Here is a 20,000-nt window from a genome sequence, read left to right as displayed (position 1 = left end):
CGTCAGTCACTACCGCCGACAACAGTCCTTCTCAGGACTACACTCACCCGGACGATCAGACTACACCTTCACAAAAAATTATTAACGAGAACATCGTGAGGAGAGATGTTTTCGGGCAGGTACCGGAGTGGTTTGGAAAGAGTTTAATCTTTCAACTGCTGCCTACAGTGTTGAAATTCTTGAGCTGGGAAGACCACGGATTCTCTTCTAGTCCCTTGGTCATTGTCATTTCACCTCTTCTGTCGATTGTTGAAGAACAAGTTAAATACCTTTGATCATTGGGAATCGATCCGATGCTGCTTTCAATGGGAAAAACAAAACCAAAGACCAAGAAATATTGGATGGAAAGGGCGGGTTTGCTTTATTGCAAATGTCAGCTTAGTAGTACAGGGTCATCTACCCACATCTAATAAACAACAGTTTCCACGCTTAGCTTTTCTTTTTTTTCAAGCGTAGATTGGATTAGATTTTGGCACGCACGGAAAGATACGCTAGTACCAGTTGCTCGACATACCTGCGTGGCCCGTGCGACGAAATAACTTCACGGGATTGGCAAAGTTTCAGTCATAGCAAATTATGTAAAAAATCTAGAAAGATTTAAGCTTAAATCTCGTCTAACGTTTAAAGCGACATATCAATGACTGCAACCATCGTGTTGTATACAAACCTCGCAAACTTGAAAACACGTTCTCTAGTGATAGCTGTGATACTATTCAGTATAATTTCTGGAAAAAATTTTCGCGGACAATATGATCGATTTCTCTTACATTGTTTGTTGAGACGGAAACTTTTCACTTCAAGCAAATCTCCGTCGCACGGTCCAAACAAACATAGCGAGCAACTGAGCTACCAGGATATATGTCCGTGTTAAAACACACGAAAGGTTTCTAAAGTACACCTTACTCTGATAGGGCAGAAAAACACAAAGATTTTCTGGCGCCAATCAGATGGCAGAACGACTGCGACCGTTTAGAACTAGTCTTGTAAGGCAATGTCCCCAGGGGCTCTTCATGCCCATACTTGAAATCGACTCAGCCCCTGGGTCTCCGAGGATATAACCGAACCGTGAACCAAATGTAAGCGCAATGTTGCTAGTTCAGAAACATGATTCTCACGTGCAGAATAACGCTAATTAATTCCAAATGAGGACTACTGAGATAAAACGCAAAAATAAAAAATTGGACTATGAAGCAAGTGGTTTCAAGAACTAAGGTCGTCTGTTACATATACGAAACAGGAGCAAACAGTTATCTAACTCCTATCATAATTTAATGTATCATAATTGAATGTTTATGGTACTTCGGGGGATATCGATAAAGCTCATTTTAGGTATAAAAAAAAGCGAAAGATCTGCAAAGGGCATAGCCCATAATACATCACTGCAGATGTGCGACAAAGAAAAGTGTTGTGTTCGAATATTTGTTTATTTAAAGGAAGTTTTATAAGGGTCAACCTGCAAAACCACAACTGTCGCTGAAATATTTGTAAAAGCCAACGTTCGAAATCTTTATATTTAGACTACTTCTTCTCCAGAGGCTTCTGTGCCTTGTTAAGTTACTCGTGCCGGTTGTAAGACTACGACTCACAGAGCACGTTCATATTTTTCGCACGCACCTTTTCCCGGCAGCAGTCCGAAAAAAGCTCACATCTGGAAATAAAACCATTTCTACGTAGCTCGGAACTCAAGAAACGCTTCGAGTAATCACTGCACCAGCTGACACCGCAGACTCGACTGCGAGTCGGTAAACCTACATCAAATACTTGCATTTTGGAAACAGTGGCTTTGAAAAATCAACTCAACTAGTTAGTTATTTAGTATTCTTTTCCAAGAAGGTAGCCAAATAGTGATCTATCCCCCTCAAATAAGGTCGGGTCCAAAGCTAGCAATGCATTATATGACGAAACATTATAGAGCGTGGCTGATGCGGAATGAATGCCCAATTGCTCTCAATCCGCCTTGAACAGGCAAGAAGAGGTATAATTACTGTTTCCTGTTTTCTGGATCGTCTGTTGAAGTCACAGTGTACTCTTACTATAGCTATGAACGAGCTGTAGATATCCCTATGAGGAGAACGACAAGCAATGCTGTTGCAGAGTTCACATCTTTTCTCTGCAACTCATTTTATCAGTAAACGAAAATGCCAGTTTGAAGCACCCGTGTCACATTTTCTCATAGCGTAACACCTGGTATTTCTCAATTGAGAATGTGGGTAGTACCCAAGTGAAATGATCGTCTGGGCCATCTGAGCCGTCTTATGCCGCTTATTTGAGGCATTGTCTGGAGCAGCCAATGAAATCGCTTTATGGAATAATCCACGTTCGCCCGCGAGTAACAAATTCCACAACATGCCGTCTGGTAAGCCTTCAGCGAGAAAGTGGTTTTTCTTCGTGAGGAAATACATTGGCGAAACGTACTCGTATCTCAGATGAACAGAGAGGTATTTTAGAGCGGTTTTTTGCAGGAGGGATGGTTGGAACGGCAACCATGTACAAGGAGATGGTTTTAAAAGCGTCAACGGACACTGGTTTGACGAAGGCACAAGTCCAGGTAAGCTTATTAAATCATTTGGTTAACCTCGGCTGTAGCTTTATACCAGGTTGTGCCGCATTTTATCTCAATAATTCCACAAATCAAACAAAACTAGCAATTCGTATACATCGTAGATGCATTTATATGTCAATAATAGCCTAACGCTTAAAGTTAATTGGATGTTATTTAGATCGTGATGAGGTACAGTTTCTATACTATCAGACAGTTAAGTCTGCTTTAATTACTCAAGCTCAAGATCATTCACGTTCATCATACATGTGTATTTGCATTTCAAGGTAATCCATCGATTTCTAAAATTTAAGGTTTTTATTTGAAAACATTAAAAACATAAGAAGATCATATGCAAAGAGAACATCCAATAAATTAAAGCGGAAGTTTTATTGAAATCTGATGACTACATTGGCCGTCACCGAAATTATGCACCAATTAATTAAAATTTAGACAGCTCTGAAACACGATTTGACTTTTACTTTCTGTGTTATCCACGGTGCCATTCTTGTGTGACAGAGTCACTTAGGCTTATTTCCTACTTAAAACATGTTTGTTCTGTTTATTCTATTTTATGGAATTTTAGCGATTTGTTAGTAATGTGTTAATTCTGTTAGTAATGTGTTAATTGTATTATTCCTTTAACTGCCGATTTCCCTTATGTAATTCCTGTTTAATTGCCGATTTCCCTTATGTAATTCCTGTTTAGTTGCCGATTTCCCTTATGTAATTCCTGTTTAATTAATCGCTCCTAGCCCAAATTTGGTTTTAAGTTATTTTTACCTTTTCCTGTATTTTACTATAAGTTACAACTGTTTGCTCGGTGAGTTCAGTTGATTTGTTGCCTTCCTGAGAGTGTCTTTAAAGCGGATTCTAAGCTATACTAGCTTTTGGTATGTTTCAGTATTTTATGTTTGTTTGAGCCCTAAGCTTAGCATGTAGTTGTTTCCATTGTATTTTTGTAGTGATTTTCGGGTTAGAATTTGCTTAGTTTAGCCACATACTCTTTTTATCTTACTACTGTATCTTATTTATTTTCTCTGCTATATGAACTTCAATTGTTTTCGTTTAGCAGCTGTAATATTTTGCTTACCTGCTTCCAATTCATTGTTGCTATGATTCCTGTGTTTTCAGAACCAAATTATGGGTTCATTACACTAGTAATTTCATTTTCTCCTTTCACTGTTTTATACTGTATTAGCTCAAGTTGTAATATTAAGCCTAGCTTGTAATCTTTGTTGAATTCATGCCTGGTGTAGCAATCACTATTTTTGATAGTTTCTGTCACACAATTTCCTGTTTTCAAGTACTTTGTTTGTTTCCTTTCTTTACTGAATTATTTCTGTCTGTAGGTTATCTTTTACTGTTAAGTACTTTTTCCTAAGTCATTTTAATCTTGCTACATCATTTGGCTCATTGGAACTTTGTTTTCTTATTTATTGTTTAGTGTCACTCGTTCCCGTTTTTTTTATTGTACAGTTGCATTTATTTGCTGTGTAATAAACTTGTAAATCTTCCCTCGGATCTTTTGTTCTTACGTCGACCATTTTGGCCGTCTTACACTTGTATCATAATAATATTTTTGACTGATACCATAATTAAATTTGGCAACAGCTGGTATTGTTTGTAAAATATTTTTCGTCTTTTCCAATAAACTTGCGTGTCACTTCCTGTCTCGATTAGGCTCTTCTACATGCGGGTGGAAGCCAACATGAAATTATAATTTGTAATTAATGAATAAAATTTTTTTTATTTGTTTTGTTTTGTTTTGTTTGACTACAACTGTACGAATTTAAGATAGTTGTATTATTATTATTAGTGTTTTTATTATGCAAACCCACAAGCTCATTTTGTCAAAGCAAGGTTCGGTTTATCCTAGGTTAGGAAGAAGTAGAGGGTGTCTGTTGTAGGTCTAATAATAATAATAATAATAATAATAATAATAATAATAATAATGATAAAGGAGTTTCCATAAAGAGCGGTTACCGGCGGTCTACCGGTACCTGTAGGACCTCTTCCTGCCATCTGTTTGGATTTCATTAGTGAAAATAAAAAGTGATTTTAGTGGTCACAGCTGTCAATTAGACCTTCAGTGGCCGCTTATAAGTATTGTTATTGAAACCCCTGATAATAACACCTTTATTTAGACACGATAGTGTTTAGAGCTGAACAGCCTGTGGGGTTGTGTATAAATCCAAAGAAACTGTAAATGAGGTAAATTCAAATGATTATGGTTTTTGAGGAGAGGGGAAAACTGGAGTACCCGGAGAAAAACCTCTCAGAGCAGAGTAGAGAACCAACTAACTCAATCCACTTACGATGCAGGGTCCAGGAATAATACCCAGAACACATTGGTGGAAGGCGAGCACTCTCACCACTACGCCAACTCTGCTCCCTCTGTCTGTTGTCTAAAGCATATTAGATACTATATTCAAGCATGTACGAATACTGTAACTAGTGGCAAGGCATTATTGCAGTATTTCTCAATAGTTCTGATGCATACCTCCTCTTTCTCCTCTCCTCTTCCTTTTTCCTCATGATAACACTTTTATGGTCTTTGATCAAAATTAATATAATTAAAAATAGTTTATGCATGTTTATTCAGCTGTCATCAGTGATAATTATTACTAATTTTAGCATAATGAGTAATATAACACTTACACTGAATGATTTTTGCAGAACTGGTCGGGAATCAGAAAAGAAAAAGGCCACAAGTATCATCTTCTTCTGCAGATGCCACATTAAAAAGATTCAAAGGTGTCTAAGGACCAAATTCTTACAATTTATTTTGTGCTGAATTCTTTAAAACAGGTACTTGTATTAGAAGGAAAATATATTTGATTTACAGATACTCAGTCATTTTCTTACAATGCTGATATTGTCATTATTTTTCATTTCAGTCCTGTTTTATCCATACTTACTACATTGTATAGGTGCAGTCAGTTGTGGCTTAATGTAAGTTATAAGTAGGAATTAGCATTAAATACAGCTGTAGGTATGGCCCTGGATTCAAATACTTTTTAAAGCAGGGATAAAGACGATATCGTTAAAAGACGGAAATTGACAGTTCACAGACAGGTTTATAACAATCCATTACTACAGATTGTTAAGACCCTAGATAGTTTTCCAGCCTGGAAAATCAAGTGCACAGCTGCCTATTTTCCCCTGGCTTCCAGCTATTATCTACATTCCTTGTCAAACCTGAGTTTTTGGTTTCATGTTTGTTTTTATGTACACTATACTCACATGTAAATCGATAGCAACACTGTAAGGATCACAAATTTCTCAAATTAATTCAAAGTTTACTGTTTAATGTAATGGTTATGAGTTCTTGTAAATGCACAATGTTTGTGCAGGAGGTCAAGGGTTCGAGCCCCGGCCGGACCAACACTCAGGGGCTTAAAATAGTTGAGAAAGATATGCTACCTTTCTATAACATAAAGAAATGTTTAGATATTCTAGTTTTCTTGGATAGGGACAATGAAATGGAGGTTCTGTCTCCTGCAGCGTTAGGGGCAGGAGACGTTAATTTCTCACGCACCAGAATACTGTGTGATGGATGTCCTCCCTTGGGGTGGGATGGGTGGTAAACAGGACCCCCATTGATACCAGTGTTTACAACACTGAAGGGGCTATCCTGTATGTCTACTCTAGACTCTCTTCCAGATAGGAGGAGGTCTCAGGACAAATACGTGTATACATACATACCAATACAAGTTGATCCAGCACTGCCTGACAAATGACTAAAACCTGTATAATGGGTTGTAAGTAATGTCAGTTGCATACAACCCATTATGTTGTATAATGCGTAATGTCATGATTAAGTATTGTTACTGCTTGACATCATAGCTATTAATATTAGGAACAATGGTTTTGATTTGTGTTATTGTAGCCTATAAAAGTAATTGTTTTCTCACTCAGACATTCTTTTCAGAACTGCTCTAGCTTGCATGAAGTTTTGGAAAGGAAACAGGCCTTTCATTGATACCTTGACATTTTTCAAGTGGTCAAATGTAGGCTTTATTGCAGATCACAATACAATTTATAATTATTTTGAATCATCAATGTGTTGATAGCTCATTGTTGGGAAATGACTGATCTTTAATTTAGTAATCAGTAAGTGTTATGTGGCTGTAATGTGGTCTTGACTGACATCAATGCATGTGATTAGTGCACTTGGTCATATATTTTTCATGAATCATATATGTTCTTTTACTGAGTTGCAGATGAATGTAAAGGTCTTACCTACCAACAGAAGAATAAGAAAGCATCTGAAAAGTGGTGAGAAAGAAGTGACATGGAGAAAAAAAAGTTTGTGGATTCTGCAAAAGTTAATAAAGAATTAAATGTCAAAGTATCAGAACTCACGGAGGAGCAGAAAAGAAAACTAATTGATAGACACAGAAAGAAACTTTTGGAAGAGGTACTATTAATACAGCTGTGTATGTTCACCCTGATAGAGTTAAGATGCCTACCTTCAAAAAACATTAATAATACTAACGGTAATTATGAGTTCTTCATATTGAGCATTTCCTTAGGGGATTTAAAAGAAGTATTTTCGGGTCAGACCTATATCTTAATAATTAAGACTGAAGATAATATAACCTTTTTAATTGCCTTATTTTATTGCATGTATAGATCCTGGTTCTTGAAGATTTGGGTTGTCAGACATCCACATTATATCTGGATATCAGTGGTGAAATGTACAACCCTGGATCTAGGGCTGGAACAGCATTTCTTGCAACTAATCAAGAGATAAGCATAAAATTTTGAGAATATTTTGGTAAGAAGACAATATTTGCTTTCAAACAGTGAAATTTTATGTGACAAGTTCACCATAATTATTCACTTTGAGTGAGGTTAAGAATATGGAATCGAGTGTACTATTTTGCATTTTAAACCAAAGATGGCATCTGCAGCCAATATCCTATTTGTGGATTGTGGCCATATAATAGATGATAGGTTCTTAACCAACCCTTGATCAACCGTTTTCCTCCCCAGTCCTGCCTCTCTCTTGTTTTATGGTGTACATTGTGTATATTTTCTAGTGTTTGATTGCCCTCGCCTTAGCAGGCAATACATTAAGATTTTAATAAAGCAATTACCCTATATGAGTTACCTTTACAAACAGAGCACTGCAGATATTTCATTCACTGTTTAAGGTTTGCCATTTTGTGGGAAAACTGGAACATAAACCTGCAGCTTCTGTGGACACCAATGCCACTCCATGATTGGGCAACATAGCCACAAGAGAAGCTGCAGAGCCTGACAGCGACTCTTTTAATCCCTCTTACCTCTTTTTCCCCACTTATTTCAACCTCAAAACCCCTCTACTAGACCATTCCCATTGATGCAAAGGACCAAACAAATATGAATTTTCTGAAGCCAGTGAAGGGATTCTCTGAATTTCAGAGCTAGTTTCTCAATGTTTAAAATTACCTGCGTGAACGATTCTTGTGAAAATGAATGAGATAGAGGAGGATTGGGGTTCCTGTGCTCTGGAGATTGTTTTAGTACCAGGTCATCAAGCACATCTACTGGCACATCTTGCTCCAGGAACGTATCAACTGTTTTCTCAGATAGTGAGTATTGACCATCTGTGTTCACAGAAGAATTAGAAAGATATGTGAAAAGGAGCAATGTAAAAAAAGTTGCAAGTTTAGACAATAGTTAATACTTGTGCTGTAAAGTTCGTGATATGATGAAACTCAGTTGATTTTAAGGGTGACCTACCTTCTCTCTCTGTGGAGCAGAGCACTGTTCTGTTTCCAACCATCAGCTGAAGAATTTGTTGCTGGAAGAAATGTTTCATGCAATGTTTGAATTAACAAATTAATGAATTAACCATTTCATTCTTGAAGTTTACAGTAACACTTTTAATTAGCTCAATTACATGACTGAAGGACAACTTTAGTCAGTGTCTATACTAATAAAAGTCACCACTACTAATCCTTTACACCTGCATATTCTCCATACTGTTCTCTATACATTTCCTAAGGTGCTTACAAGGAGAATTTTTTTAACAATAAAGATGGTGATCATTTCCTCTATTCTCATGACCTTAACGTGTGATTCAGGGTGATACTGTAAGGAGAAATTAGATGGTAATCACATGTAAGGGTCAAATTAAAGGGTTAGGGATTATTTCATACCTAAAGCATTTCATAAATATGTTTTCTACTATAATTAATGATCATCATTGTTCATTCGTTCATTCATTCATTTTAGTTTGCCATTACCAGTAAAAAAATTAACCGAATACAAAATTTATGATACATCAAAGATAAAATGAACTATTCTAACTAAATTAACTTCAAAATCAAAGGAACTGAAGAGCTAGGTAACAGCAAGGAAGCCGATTAGAAGCTGGGGGCTTACTAAGTATAGGCTTCCTTATTTAACTAGAGGATAAACCATACAAATCAAAGGTGCTGAATGAAAATTTAGATTAAGTTAAAGAGAAAAAGAAAGAAAAAAAAAAAAAAGAAAAGGTGTGTATATAGCTTAGCAAAGAATATATTTATAAACTAAAAATTCAAAGAAGAATTTTTTAAAGCCTTTGATAAACAAGCTGATACTTTCAGAGTATTGAATTTCCCGACTTAGCGTGTTGAAAAACTTAAAACCTTGATGTTGACCTTATAATGTTTGTAACCTCTAGACAGCTCTTTAATTTCTCACCTCTAGCTGTGTCTTTGGCTTTCCAGTGACAAAAAACTGTTGCGAAATTTGAAGCATGTCTTTGACATTACTGTCCGTGATTAAACATGTTTTGACTCTGTGAAGGACATCACCAAAGTCCACAGCATTGCAATGTAACAAAAACGTGTTATAAGGAGTGCATAACCTAGAAATTGAATTTTTTTCTTCATCCATTGACAACTTATAATTCATGACTGCTTTGTGGGCTTCAAGTACATCATGTAATATCACTGTAAACTCCCCCGCTTCCTTAAAGAAAAAAGATAGAGCCATTATCAATATTTCTGTCAACAAATCATCATCATATCGATCTTTTAAGACTGACCGGATGGTTACAAAAGCTTGGTGCCACTTACACTGACCGCCTCCCAGTTAGCTCAATGGATAGAGCGCTGGACAGTTGTGTGGGAGGTCGAGGGTTCAAGCCACGGCCGGACCAACACTCAAGGTCTTAAAATAATTGAGAAGAATTATGCTTCCCTTCTATAACATCAAGAAGTGGTTAGATATTCTAGTCTTCTCAGATAGGGACAAATAAAATTAATGGAGGTCCCATCTCCTGCAGGAGGGGTAGGAGACGCACAAGATTACTGTGTGATGGATGTCCTTCCCCGGGGTGGGATGGGTGGGTTGGGTTTAGGTGGATGAACCTAGTTGGGGACTACGTGTCCTATTGTTCTTCCACCTGTACAATGTACAAATCTTTTGAAACACAGAATTGTCTTTTATTTTATTTTATCAACTGAGTAAATCGTGTATGAACTCTTCTGAACAAAATCGAAGCCTAAATATCTTAAAAACTTTAACTCTCAAGATCTGAAGGTTAATTCTCCCCTCTTGCTGCTGCATATTTCCTTGTAAATTTTGTGCGTGAAGACCTAAACACCGCAAATATGAAGTGAGCTTAAGCTTACTGCAAATTGGTTAACACCAAACTTCGTTGATTTTATCTTGTAGCTGCTGGTATCTTAACTAATTCTTCACAAATTCACAATTTACGACAATTTTTCTCCATCAAGACGCTTACAAAGTACAAACACAATAATTGGGCCAGCACGTGTTGCCCACGATCAAAAAAACTTTCCAAAGAAAGCCAGATCGCAGGTTACGTCAAGGGCACCAAAAGTTCATACCATGAGGTTGCTCTAAGGAGCCTTTGATTTTTTCATGATACATATTATGGTAATTGTCTAGTACCTCCATCCAGAAGCCTACTTGTTATCATAAAGTAAATATGAAGGTGTAGTCTGATCATCCGGGTGAGTGTAGTCCTGAGAAGGACTGTTGTCGGTGGCAGTGACTGACGTTTCGACAACCTGTGCGGAAGTCATCATCAGAGTCCAGTTCGTGTGAAATGATCGGTTGGTTTTGCCGTGATGTTATTGGCTGTAAGACTCAAGTGACGTAAGTCGTTCGTGATTGGTCTGTTTCGGTCTGTCGGTAAAGCTAGGTTGTTCTTTTTCGGTCGTTTGTGATGTTTATGTCGTGAATGAGTCGTTTGTATGGGGCGGGTAGTTGTTGACATCTGTTTAGGGGAGTCTGTTCTAAGTTAGTAAACCAGCTTTCCAGAGTCAGTCGTTGAAAATAGTCAGTGCTGTAGGTTAGGCATTGCGCAGAGTCCCAGTCAATGTTGTGGTTGGTAAGTCGATGGTGTTCAGCAATGTGATTGCTGACATCACCTTTCCTCGTCGCCCGTCTGTGTTCAGTCAGTCTTGTTGTGAGGTTTCTGCCAGTCTCACCGATGTAGGAGGCTTGGCAGTCGGAAATCTTATAAATCGTTCCCTGTCTGTTCCTCGGTTCGTCTTTGTCTTTAACGTTGGTTAGTAACTGACGTAGTGTGGTGATGGGTTTGTGGGCGACGCGGATATTGAAGGGTAGTAAGATGCGCGAGATGTTTTCAGACATACCTTTTATGTACGGTATGGTTGCTGTAGTCGTAGGGGTTGCGGTGTCGTTTGTTTCGGTAGTGGTAGTGGGTCGGTGAGTGTTTCGTCGGATGAAGTCGTTGTTGTAGTTGTTCTTCGTAAAAACACGGTGAAGGTATTTGTTCTCGTCGGATAAGGTGTCTGTCGAGTCACATACTAGTTGTGCGCGTCGTGTTAGAGTTCTGATAGTTGTGGCTTTGTGTGATGTAGGGTTGTAGGATGACTCGTCTAGTAATCTGTCGGTGTGTGTCGGTTTCCTGTAAACTGTCGTTCGTAATGAGTTGTCGTTGTGGCTTACCAGGCAGTCTAGAAAAGGAAGTTTGCCATTTTCTTCGACTTCTCTGGTAAACTGTATGTCAGTGTTTTGTTCGTTAAGGTGGTTGTGGAATGCGTCAATTTCGTCGTATCGAACGGCGGTGAATGTGTCGTCAACGTAACGTAACCAAAGCGGTATCGTTTGTCGGCAAGTCGAAAGGGCGCGTTCCTCGATGTTCTGCATCACAATTTCTGCTATAACAACAGAAACTGGAGACCCCATGGCAGTGCCGTGTAACTGTTTGTAGTGTTTACCGTTGTACTGAAAGTAAGTAGACGTTAGGCAAATGTTTAACAAGTCCATGATGTCGTCTGTCGGTAGCGGTAGTGGTTCGGTAGATTTTCGGATTGCAATCTCAGTGCATTGTAATGCTAATTGAAGTGGAATACTTGTGAACAGTGATTTCACATCAAATGACACTAGTTTGTAGTCGTCAGGTATCTGAACAGTCTTGGTAGCGTTAATGAAGTCTTCAGTGGATTGTAGTTTATGTCTGGATTTGTCGGTTAGCGGTTGTAGTATTGTCGTCAGGTACTTGGATAGTTGGTATGTGGGAGAGCCACAGAAAGAAACAATAGGTCGCATCGGGAAACCAGGTTTGTGTAGTTTCGGCAAACCGTAGAGTTTCGGTGGCTGTGGTACCGAGCACCTCAGTCGATAGTACCGTTGGTTGTCAAAGGCGTTCGTTTTCTTGAGTGTCAGTAGTTTACTGTTGAGTTTGCGTTGAAGGGCAGGAGTTGGGTCACGTTTGAGTTCTTCGTAGCTTCGTTTGTCGTTAACTAGTGCGTCCATTTTGTCGTGATAGTCATATCACGTAAAGTAAATATGATGGAGAAATGTAAGACTGAGTTTCATGCTCATTTGAATTAATTCAAAGTCAATTGCAATTGTTCAAACATTAACCATTCCATTTCCAATATCTAGTTTTAGTAATTCTCTTTACTGCCCGCCATACAGTTCTTATTATGTTACTACTGATAATTTAGTTGTGGATCAACTAACATTCCCCTGCTTTTCTGCTTGATAGTATTGATATTGTAGGGAAAAATTCTGTCTTAGTTGGTTACTCACCATGGGTATTAAAGATGGAGTGGATTATCAACATTGACATTGAATGTACCTGGTTTCACTTGTTCTGTATGACAAGTCCCAAACAAATCAACAAACAATGGATCCTGAAAAAATCAGATGAATACAAATTTTTTTTAGGAAGATTACAGTTTAAACTAACAGAAAATATTACCAGTTTAATACTAACACTGACCTGGTTTTGCACAAGACAAGTTAGTCTCCTGTAGTAATTGGATTTGTTGGAGAAAAGCGTACAATTATGCCCTGGGAACCCTTGCCAGGTAACAGACCACAAGTTGATTCCAGCTTGAAGACACTTTGACTACAATCAATTATGAGCTAACAAAAGCAAAAATTATTACATAAGAACAAACAATTAAGTGTTTAAGCTAAAGGTTTATCTGTTGATATTATCTAAAACAATTTCTTTTCCATAACACTGCCATTATGAAGAATATGACACCAATCGGAAAACGAGACCTGTAGTTTATCTGTAAATTATAATTATAAGTAGCCCTATAGCGATCTCCCTCCAATGGACTTAGCCAGAGGTGAAAAACAGGTCGGAGGGAAAAACCATCTAACAAAAGACATGAGCTGATTTTTTTTGCATTCTGAAGGTGGAAGCATCTGTTAAACTTTGTAAACATGGGAATTTCTTAAGATAAGTGACCTTTATCCATAGCAATTATGCTTACATAATAAGCACCAGATAGATTACCAGATTTTCAAAAGATTTCAAAGGCAACAGGGACTCAGTGAATATTTTTTTGGTTATTTTTGCTCATAATTAACTAATTATCAAATTGGACTTGATCTTTTTTCTCTAGTACTAGTCTTATGGTGATGTCATTCCCTTATCATGGAACTTGTTAATCTCCCAGATATCATAGAAAACACTAAGTTAAACATGATTAAGTGCTCAAAGGAGCTGACCTTGCACCAAGGGAAAATGAAGTAATGTTCCTGAAGGAGATAACCAATTTCTTTTGGAAGTAACTGAACAATTACACCAAAACAATTATTTACCTTTCATGAATAATTGTTAAATAAAGAGAGTAAATCCAGAAGTGTTTGACCTGAAAAGCTGCAGGAACATCTGAATTGTTAACAACCTTGAAACTTTTAGCTGAAAACTTGCTAGATTCTACAACTCCCATATCAAGATAGTCAGAGTCAAGACCAACTTCAGGCCCTAAAGAACAGATTGAAATTAAGAAAAACTTGAACATTTTTCAACAGGAACTTCCTTGATTAGAGAGCAAGTGTGGTTCACAATGTCCATGATTGATGTGAGATTACTGTTGACTGAAGAAAGAGTGGAGGGGTACTCAGGTCTATGACACTGGGCTCTCAGAACCTCAACCCCATTATAAACAATTCTGTGGCCAATTAGAGACTCCATTACTTTTAGGCAAATGTAATTTTTGCCATCTCAACTTTTTTCTATGCATGGACTACCTTATAAAGCCTTTCAAGTCACCCTAAAATAAATTAAACACATCCTTATGATAAACATCAAATGATGACATTTCTCTGAATATATAATTTATTTAATCATTTTATACTAGTCTTCTGAGTTTATGAGCTGTTAGAGCCTATGAAAGCACAAACATATCACTACCTTTACCTATTCCAGTGCATTTTATAACTGAACAATTGGTAGCTCCAAGAGCTATAACTTCCAGATAATCCACTGAGTATAAACCAGGATTCTGTGGAGTAAATGATACCTGAAATAAAAGAATACGAACAAAATACATTTTAAATAAAGATCACATACCAGTGAGCAGTTGTCAAAGGAATTAATAAACACAAGTGCAGATACAAGAAGAATATACAGAGAAACATTCAGTTCACAAATATTGCAAACAGAGAACAATGCAATTGAGTCCCTTCAGTTGGTAATACATAGATTCACATGCAACAAATAATTACCTTAAAAAATGAATGGTTGCATTATAATTAAATTAACTTGTGATAGGAAAATGACAATCCTTACTGTTGCTGGGCATCTGCCTGCAATCCTTTGACAGTGAGTTTTGTCTTAATCACCTATTTTTCTTCTTTACGAGAGTTAAAGCTGATGCTGTGAGCCTATAATGTAAGATAATAAGGAATTATTTACAACACAGGGCTTATGACAGTGTAACAATTAATTCTATCAAATATGTAAAACCTGATTGAAGATATAATTTATGAGAATAACTGACGTGTATATAAGACCAGTATACCATCAAAAATGTTTTGTTTTACTAAAGACCCTGTAACAATTTACAGGGGATCCTAAAAGACAATTAACAATTTAGAAAAAAATTTGCAGTACACTTAAAATGCCCACCCGAGTTTCATTGGGTAGAATGATTCCTTTAGAGGGATCAATGCTAAGACTTTTTAAGTGAGGTCCAGGGTTTTCCATGCAAACCTGATGGGTAAAATAAGGTTTGTTGACATTACAATTACATTATATTACAGTACTGCATCAATCAATTCAAAGCTTCAGCATCTCTGCCCCTTTCCCCCCCCAACCCCTGACATTTGAACTTTTGATAACTGGTTTCTTCAAATTCCTGAGAAGGGAAAAAAAAAAAGGGTTCAAATGTGCCCATTTTTTTCTCAAGAAAAAAACAGTGACCATGGCTTTCTGCACATTGGCCAAGCTATAAAACCTTGTGAAGTATTTACCTTAAATACATTGATATTTAAGGATATAACACTTGTATTCTGCTGGAGAGACTGGACACATCTCTACAAATTTCCCACCCACCCCAGTCATGCAAGGTTCAACCCGCTACCGCTTCCGCTTCCATTCAGATGATGGTTATTCTGTAGGGAGGGAGGGGACATTGAAGTTTTGAATTGATCGTCACATATCAGTAATCATTAATATTCTTATGGATAAGGATGTATAAGGATAATTTATTTTATGTCAGGTACACAGGGAGTGGTTGCCGGTTGCCCAGATCTCCTGAGCCAGGGGTTCATGATAAAAGGGACTGACATTACTAGATTCCTCATTCTAGGAAAAATGATAAATTTTAATTGATGGGGAAAGGGAAGGTGGCCTTAGTTTGACACTTAGGAAGGTTGAGAACATGGAACACACCTCAGTGCAATCCTGGAAGCGTTCTTGACCTCAAACAGCCTTGTTGATGCTGTACCTAAACAGGTTGGTTTGAAATGAACAGTTCCCTGTAAAACCCCAAAAATTTACAATCAGATATAACAAATCACCTGGTTTTCCACTCAACATGAACTTTTTACTCTTATTAAAACAACAGAGATACTTAAATTAAGATTGATTTCAAAGCAGTAACTAATGGATTGGTAAATCTTAGTCAAAATATAACAAGGAGCTGTTCATAATTGATAACCATGCCATTATGGATTCAAATCAAAGAGTAATGGTTCAATCGAAAATGTCCTTAGATTACAACCTGATTATTGAGTTTTAGAGATGGAATCTCTGCTGATCCAACAAGGCTTATTTCCCAAACAAAGTTGTAAAGTACTCAGTACAAAGTTTCATATATCACATGTTACAAAATAAATGTCACTTGCTAGACAAAAATTGCATTTGATTGTATGTATTGCTGTGTCATAAGCCATGTATTTTTGTTTGCAAAAGCCTGCAAATTCAAAATAAGCAGTGTGGTATGATTACCACACACTAAACTACTGACTAACCTCACTTGTTCTAAAGCCACACCAGGAATTATTGGCCCGCTGTTATTTTTGTACACACTTTGCTGGGCTCGGCTGTACTGTCACAACCTCAGGTGAATCTTTCCCAGTACAGCCCTTATGCTTGATTGGTAAGAAGTTATTATTTAATTTAATTTTTGCTAAGGTTCCCACTTCCATTGGTTTCTTACAGACTGCTATAACTTATTTCTCCTCTAGTTTCAACCATACTTGTTCCAGACCCAAGGTAGAAAAATAAAGATAAAATCTTACAATTTGTTTTGTAACTACCTTAACAGATTGTCATCAAATGCAAAATGGATCGGATTCTGCCCATTGCTGGTCAACAGCAGTGTTCTGTAGGACATGCCATCCACAGTAGTGGCTGGAAAGACCTAAACATTCCAAAAAAGGGACAAGTTAGTAATCATATGCTTTGTCAACTAACAGAATACAATCATACTGGCACCACCTAGTAATACATTATGGTGGACTAAAACTGTTTCTATCCATTAGTTTAGGAACAGCATTATTCTAACAAGGGTAGTGTAGTGAAGCATTTGTCCCATTTACACAAGCAAAATGTTTTCTTAAAATTAGGTTGACCTGAATAATCAGTTTGAGAATCTTCAATGGGGAAAACATATCAAACCATGCTTGAAAAAACAGCTTTAACGTGTGTTTTAGCTTTGGTGTGAATGGCTAAATTATCACTTACCAGCTGTTGTACATCCCATTGACTTCTGGGGATAAATGATTCAGTCCGCATTGCAAATGTGAGTCCTAAAAATAAAATCCAATCAATTTTTTTCGGTGAAACAAGGAACTTGGATTCATTGATGTTTCATCAATGAAAATTCTAGATGTAACATCAAAACACTTAAGCTATTAACAGAATATGGAAACAAAAACAGAACTAAAGCCCCGTATCGTTGAATCTAACCATAAACAGAGTTCAGTTCAAATTACTTATTAAAGTTAATTTCAGCACAAACCTGTAGCACTGAGCGAAAGACACCAGGGAGGACACTTCAACCAGTCGATAATCTCTCATACTCTGTTCCAAAATACAAATAATATTATAATAACTATTGGTGTGACTCAATATCAAGGGCATACTTCACCTGATAGGCAGAGAATTAAACGTCAAAAAACATCTTAATGACACTATCAGAACTCTCAAGTTAATTGCCTGACAAAGAATAAGATTTTTTACCACAATTCCTAGCCTCTGATTGTGACACCATGGGTGTCCCCTTCTCGACAGAAGCGGAGGGAGGGGGGTGTGTATTTAAGGGAATAATCCCCTGGAAAATTGCAATAAAAAGTAATAGCAAGGACATGCATTTCTTCATTCTGAGTGATAACTTCCATTGCTGAAGTGTGAAGTGTTTGAAGCAAGTACAAAGGAAACAAGGAGTAAATTCTATTTATCAAATGAAAATCAGTTATATGGGTACTGAACTAGAACTGCAGTTTGCTATCTCAAAATCAACAATTTGAATCAGAAACCTTGAATTCATGACAAATAAATAAATGGTTGTTATGAGCTTGGAAAAAATTTAGGCTTCTTAACAGGTACACCAGCACAGGAAATAAATCCCTCACCTTATAAAATGTATAACACTCCAGGTCAGCACTAAAAACCTGATTAGCAGCATTCTATTAAAAAAAAAATTAGAATTACAAATTGAACTGTAAACAGAATCAGACAGTAAAGGCAAAAATGAACCAAGTCCAAGTGCATGAAAGAAGCATAGACGGTGTTTACTGACAGTATCAAATAACTTACTGGTCTAAATGTCACTCGGAATGATGCAGGCTTTAGAGGGAGGATGTCTGCTTCATCTGGGGAAACAGAAAATATTCCTTGTTGTGTCTATCAGACAAAAAGGAGCAAAACATAACACAAGAAGAAATCACAATGTAACATTTATTTGCAATTTAAATTATAGGTCTCAAACTAGAGATAGGCAAACAACAATTGTTAATGACCTAAAAAGTACAAGTTTTCACCTTTCATCCACATGCACGTGATTTTTCCCTTTGTATGATTTGTGATGTTTACTGTCTGTATAAAGTAAACACAGAAAACAGAATAAACAATTGAGCTCTGATTCACAGTGAACTAAACCAAAGGAATAATCAACTAAACTCTTTTTTGAAACCATTTACCTTCTGCTCCACAGCCTTAGGATCCAGCATCTGCCCAAAGTCTGCCTGGAGAACATCCAAACCGAAACGAGGGACAATGGTGGTCTGCAAATCATGAATTCAAAATAGTGATCACATTAGAATCAAACTTCATGCATTAAATTTAAATGAAGGAAAAATAGGGACCTTAACAAACAAACTAGTAACTTACAGTTTCTCCAACTGAGGCACGACAAAGAACTCTTCCATTGGTGACAGTTCATGAGCTGATGGCAGCAATTCTCCAGAAGAAGTACTCTGCTCAAAGAGAGGAATCAACACAACTTATGTTGTTAATTATTCCTTACTTTCTGAAGATAAAACTCAAAATTAAAGGGATGATATAACTGGTAACAAGTAACACTCTACTAATCCCATGCTGCTGCATCTTTTCTCTTAACTGGAATTTCATTCTCAACCACAGTTTGTGTACATAATCAACGTTTTAAGATTTTATTTACAAAGCAATAAAATATTATGTTTTAACTCTTTAACCCCTTAGATAGAGTAACTGGTTTCTAATTTAAATAAGATATAGAAGGCATAAGAATAAAGGAAATAATCACCAAATTAAGAAGGTCCTGATTGTCAATACTGTAAATAAAGTACAGAAGAATGCAGAGAATACCAAAATTAATTTTGGGGTGCAAAGGGTTAAATGTCGTTAACCTACAACTATCAGAGTACAAACCTCCAGTGCTATGCTATTAAAGCTCCTTTGTCATCAAGTTGAAGTTTGTTTGTTCTCAGATCTTCAGTAAGTTGCTATAATAAATTCATGAACAAATTGAGTAGTAAGGTTATTTGATATGTTAGATGTACAATCATATAGACTTTGTTGTGGGCTGCTCTAGAGCAAAAGCATTTTGAAATAACTTTAATTTGTATAATTATTCATCATTTCAATCGAACGTAATCTACAGATCTCTTTTAGTGGGAACACCACAACTTACCTCAGATTTTTGAGAATCCACATCTAACATGAGTGTGATACCTGTCCAGATGTTTCTTCTGCAAAACAGCTGGTAAACAGATAAATTTACGGTTCATCATTTTAACCTCATGGTATGACATAAGTCATGCTATGGGTTTAGAGTTTGGAGGCAAATTTCAATTACAAATCACTCACTCACTTTGTTATACATTAATTAGTGCATTAAACCTGGATTAAACACTTTTTCTTCCCCTCTCCAATAAGTTTACCTGTTCAAAGTCACGGTGTATGTATATTTGGGGGGTGGTACAAAGGCAAGAGTATGCCGAACTACTTGGACAGATTCAAAATGGCATCCTGTCCCTTGAAGGGTGATGGTTTTTTTATTCCAAACTTGATCAAAACATACCTTTGTGGAGCCAAAAATGGAAAGGAAATATGCTACAGAATACCCGACTGCAGAGAAATGGGTGTCTGAGTCTTAAAAGTGACAATAACATGAACAATTCGTGCGAGAAGACCTAAACACTTCTACACACTTAATTTACAAGATTTAAATTACCTGAGTGAGTAAACTTTTCTGCATCATTCAGCTTACACTTCACTGTTAGAATAATCTAAAAGTAGGCTGCCATA

General features: G+C 36.9%; 2 protein-coding genes and 3 long non-coding RNA genes across 19 annotated transcripts in view; 2 read left to right on the top strand and 3 right to left on the bottom strand.

Moving 5' to 3' along the window:
- The window catches only part of LOC148718304 (uncharacterized), a 17,154-nt gene extending 2,563 nt beyond the window's left edge, over positions 1–14,591 (bottom strand). Inside the window, exons 1-9 of one of the 10 annotated variants that reach the window (XM_088744013.1) lie at positions 14,556–14,591; positions 14,184–14,286; positions 13,583–13,640; positions 12,747–12,892; positions 12,603–12,657; positions 10,439–10,557; positions 9,221–9,490; positions 8,273–8,333; positions 7,701–8,136 (exon numbers count right to left, since the gene is read on the bottom strand). In XM_088744013.1, the coding sequence (XP_088600139.1) occupies positions 7,859–8,136; positions 8,273–8,333; positions 9,221–9,490; positions 10,439–10,444 (615 nt within the window). In that variant the 5' untranslated portion in view covers positions 10,445–10,557; positions 12,603–12,657; positions 12,747–12,892; ... (1 more) ...; positions 14,184–14,286; positions 14,556–14,591 and the 3' untranslated portion in view covers positions 7,701–7,858. Of the gene's footprint in view, positions 1–5,042; positions 5,095–6,247; positions 8,137–8,272; positions 8,334–9,220; positions 9,491–9,597; positions 9,692–10,438; positions 10,558–12,553; positions 12,658–12,746; positions 12,893–13,582; positions 13,721–14,177; positions 14,287–14,555 lie in introns of those variants that run through there. The other 9 variants (XM_088744014.1, XR_015994961.1, XM_088744021.1 and 6 more) reach the window with 9 other exon arrangements.
- Positions 2,603–8,586, top strand: LOC148718305 (uncharacterized). 4 transcript variants are annotated; one of them, XR_015994968.1, is made up of 5 exons: positions 2,603–3,432; positions 5,219–5,296; positions 5,440–5,494; positions 6,766–6,962; positions 7,178–7,648. It is a non-coding gene; the product is annotated as an uncharacterized LOC148718305 (long non-coding RNA). The 4 variants fall into 4 exon arrangements; XR_015994969.1 differs by lacking the exon at positions 5,440–5,494 and having other exon boundaries at positions 5,219–5,350; XR_015994967.1 differs by lacking the exons at positions 2,603–3,432; positions 5,219–5,296; positions 5,440–5,494 and adding an exon at positions 7,702–8,586 and having other exon boundaries at positions 6,827–6,962; positions 7,178–7,322.
- A 1,933-nt stretch (positions 14,592–16,524) lies between the features above and the next one.
- LOC148718303 (uncharacterized) lies at positions 16,525–18,931 on the top strand. The gene is made up of 2 exons (XR_015994975.1): positions 16,525–16,656; positions 18,427–18,931. It is a non-coding gene; the product is annotated as an uncharacterized LOC148718303 (long non-coding RNA).
- LOC148718302 (uncharacterized) overlaps positions 17,881–20,000 on the bottom strand; it is a 2,186-nt gene continuing 66 nt past the window's right edge. Inside the window, exons 1-8 of one of the 2 annotated variants that reach the window (XR_015994970.1) lie at positions 19,927–20,000; positions 19,384–19,452; positions 18,997–19,024; positions 18,603–18,688; positions 18,413–18,496; positions 18,254–18,308; positions 18,030–18,085; positions 17,881–17,899 (exon numbers count right to left, since the gene is read on the bottom strand). The exon at positions 19,927–20,000 is cut by the window's right edge and continues 66 nt beyond it. This is a non-coding gene — a long non-coding RNA (uncharacterized LOC148718302). Of the gene's footprint in view, positions 17,900–18,029; positions 18,117–18,253; positions 18,309–18,412; positions 18,497–18,602; positions 18,689–18,996; positions 19,025–19,383; positions 19,592–19,926 lie in introns of those variants that run through there. The other variant, XR_015994972.1, reaches the window with a different exon arrangement.
- The window catches only part of LOC148718301 (serine/threonine-protein kinase Nek11-like), a 7,719-nt gene continuing 7,443 nt past the window's right edge, over positions 19,725–20,000 (bottom strand). For both annotated transcript variants that reach the window (XM_088744025.1, XM_088744026.1), the window contains exon 6: positions 19,725–20,000. This exon is cut by the window's right edge. Coding sequence is in view for 1 of the 2 variants with exons in the window: in XM_088744026.1 (XP_088600152.1) it covers positions 19,982–20,000 (19 nt within the window). In the remaining variant the exon portion in view is untranslated.

Source organism: Stylophora pistillata, chromosome 13 (assembly GCF_964205215.1).
Source record: "Stylophora pistillata chromosome 13, jaStyPist1.2, whole genome shotgun sequence".
In the NCBI taxonomy this organism is placed as follows: Eukaryota; Metazoa; Cnidaria; class Anthozoa; order Scleractinia; family Pocilloporidae; genus Stylophora; species Stylophora pistillata.
Note: the sequence above shows the minus strand (reverse complement) of the source record. Positions and strands in the feature narration are given on the sequence as shown.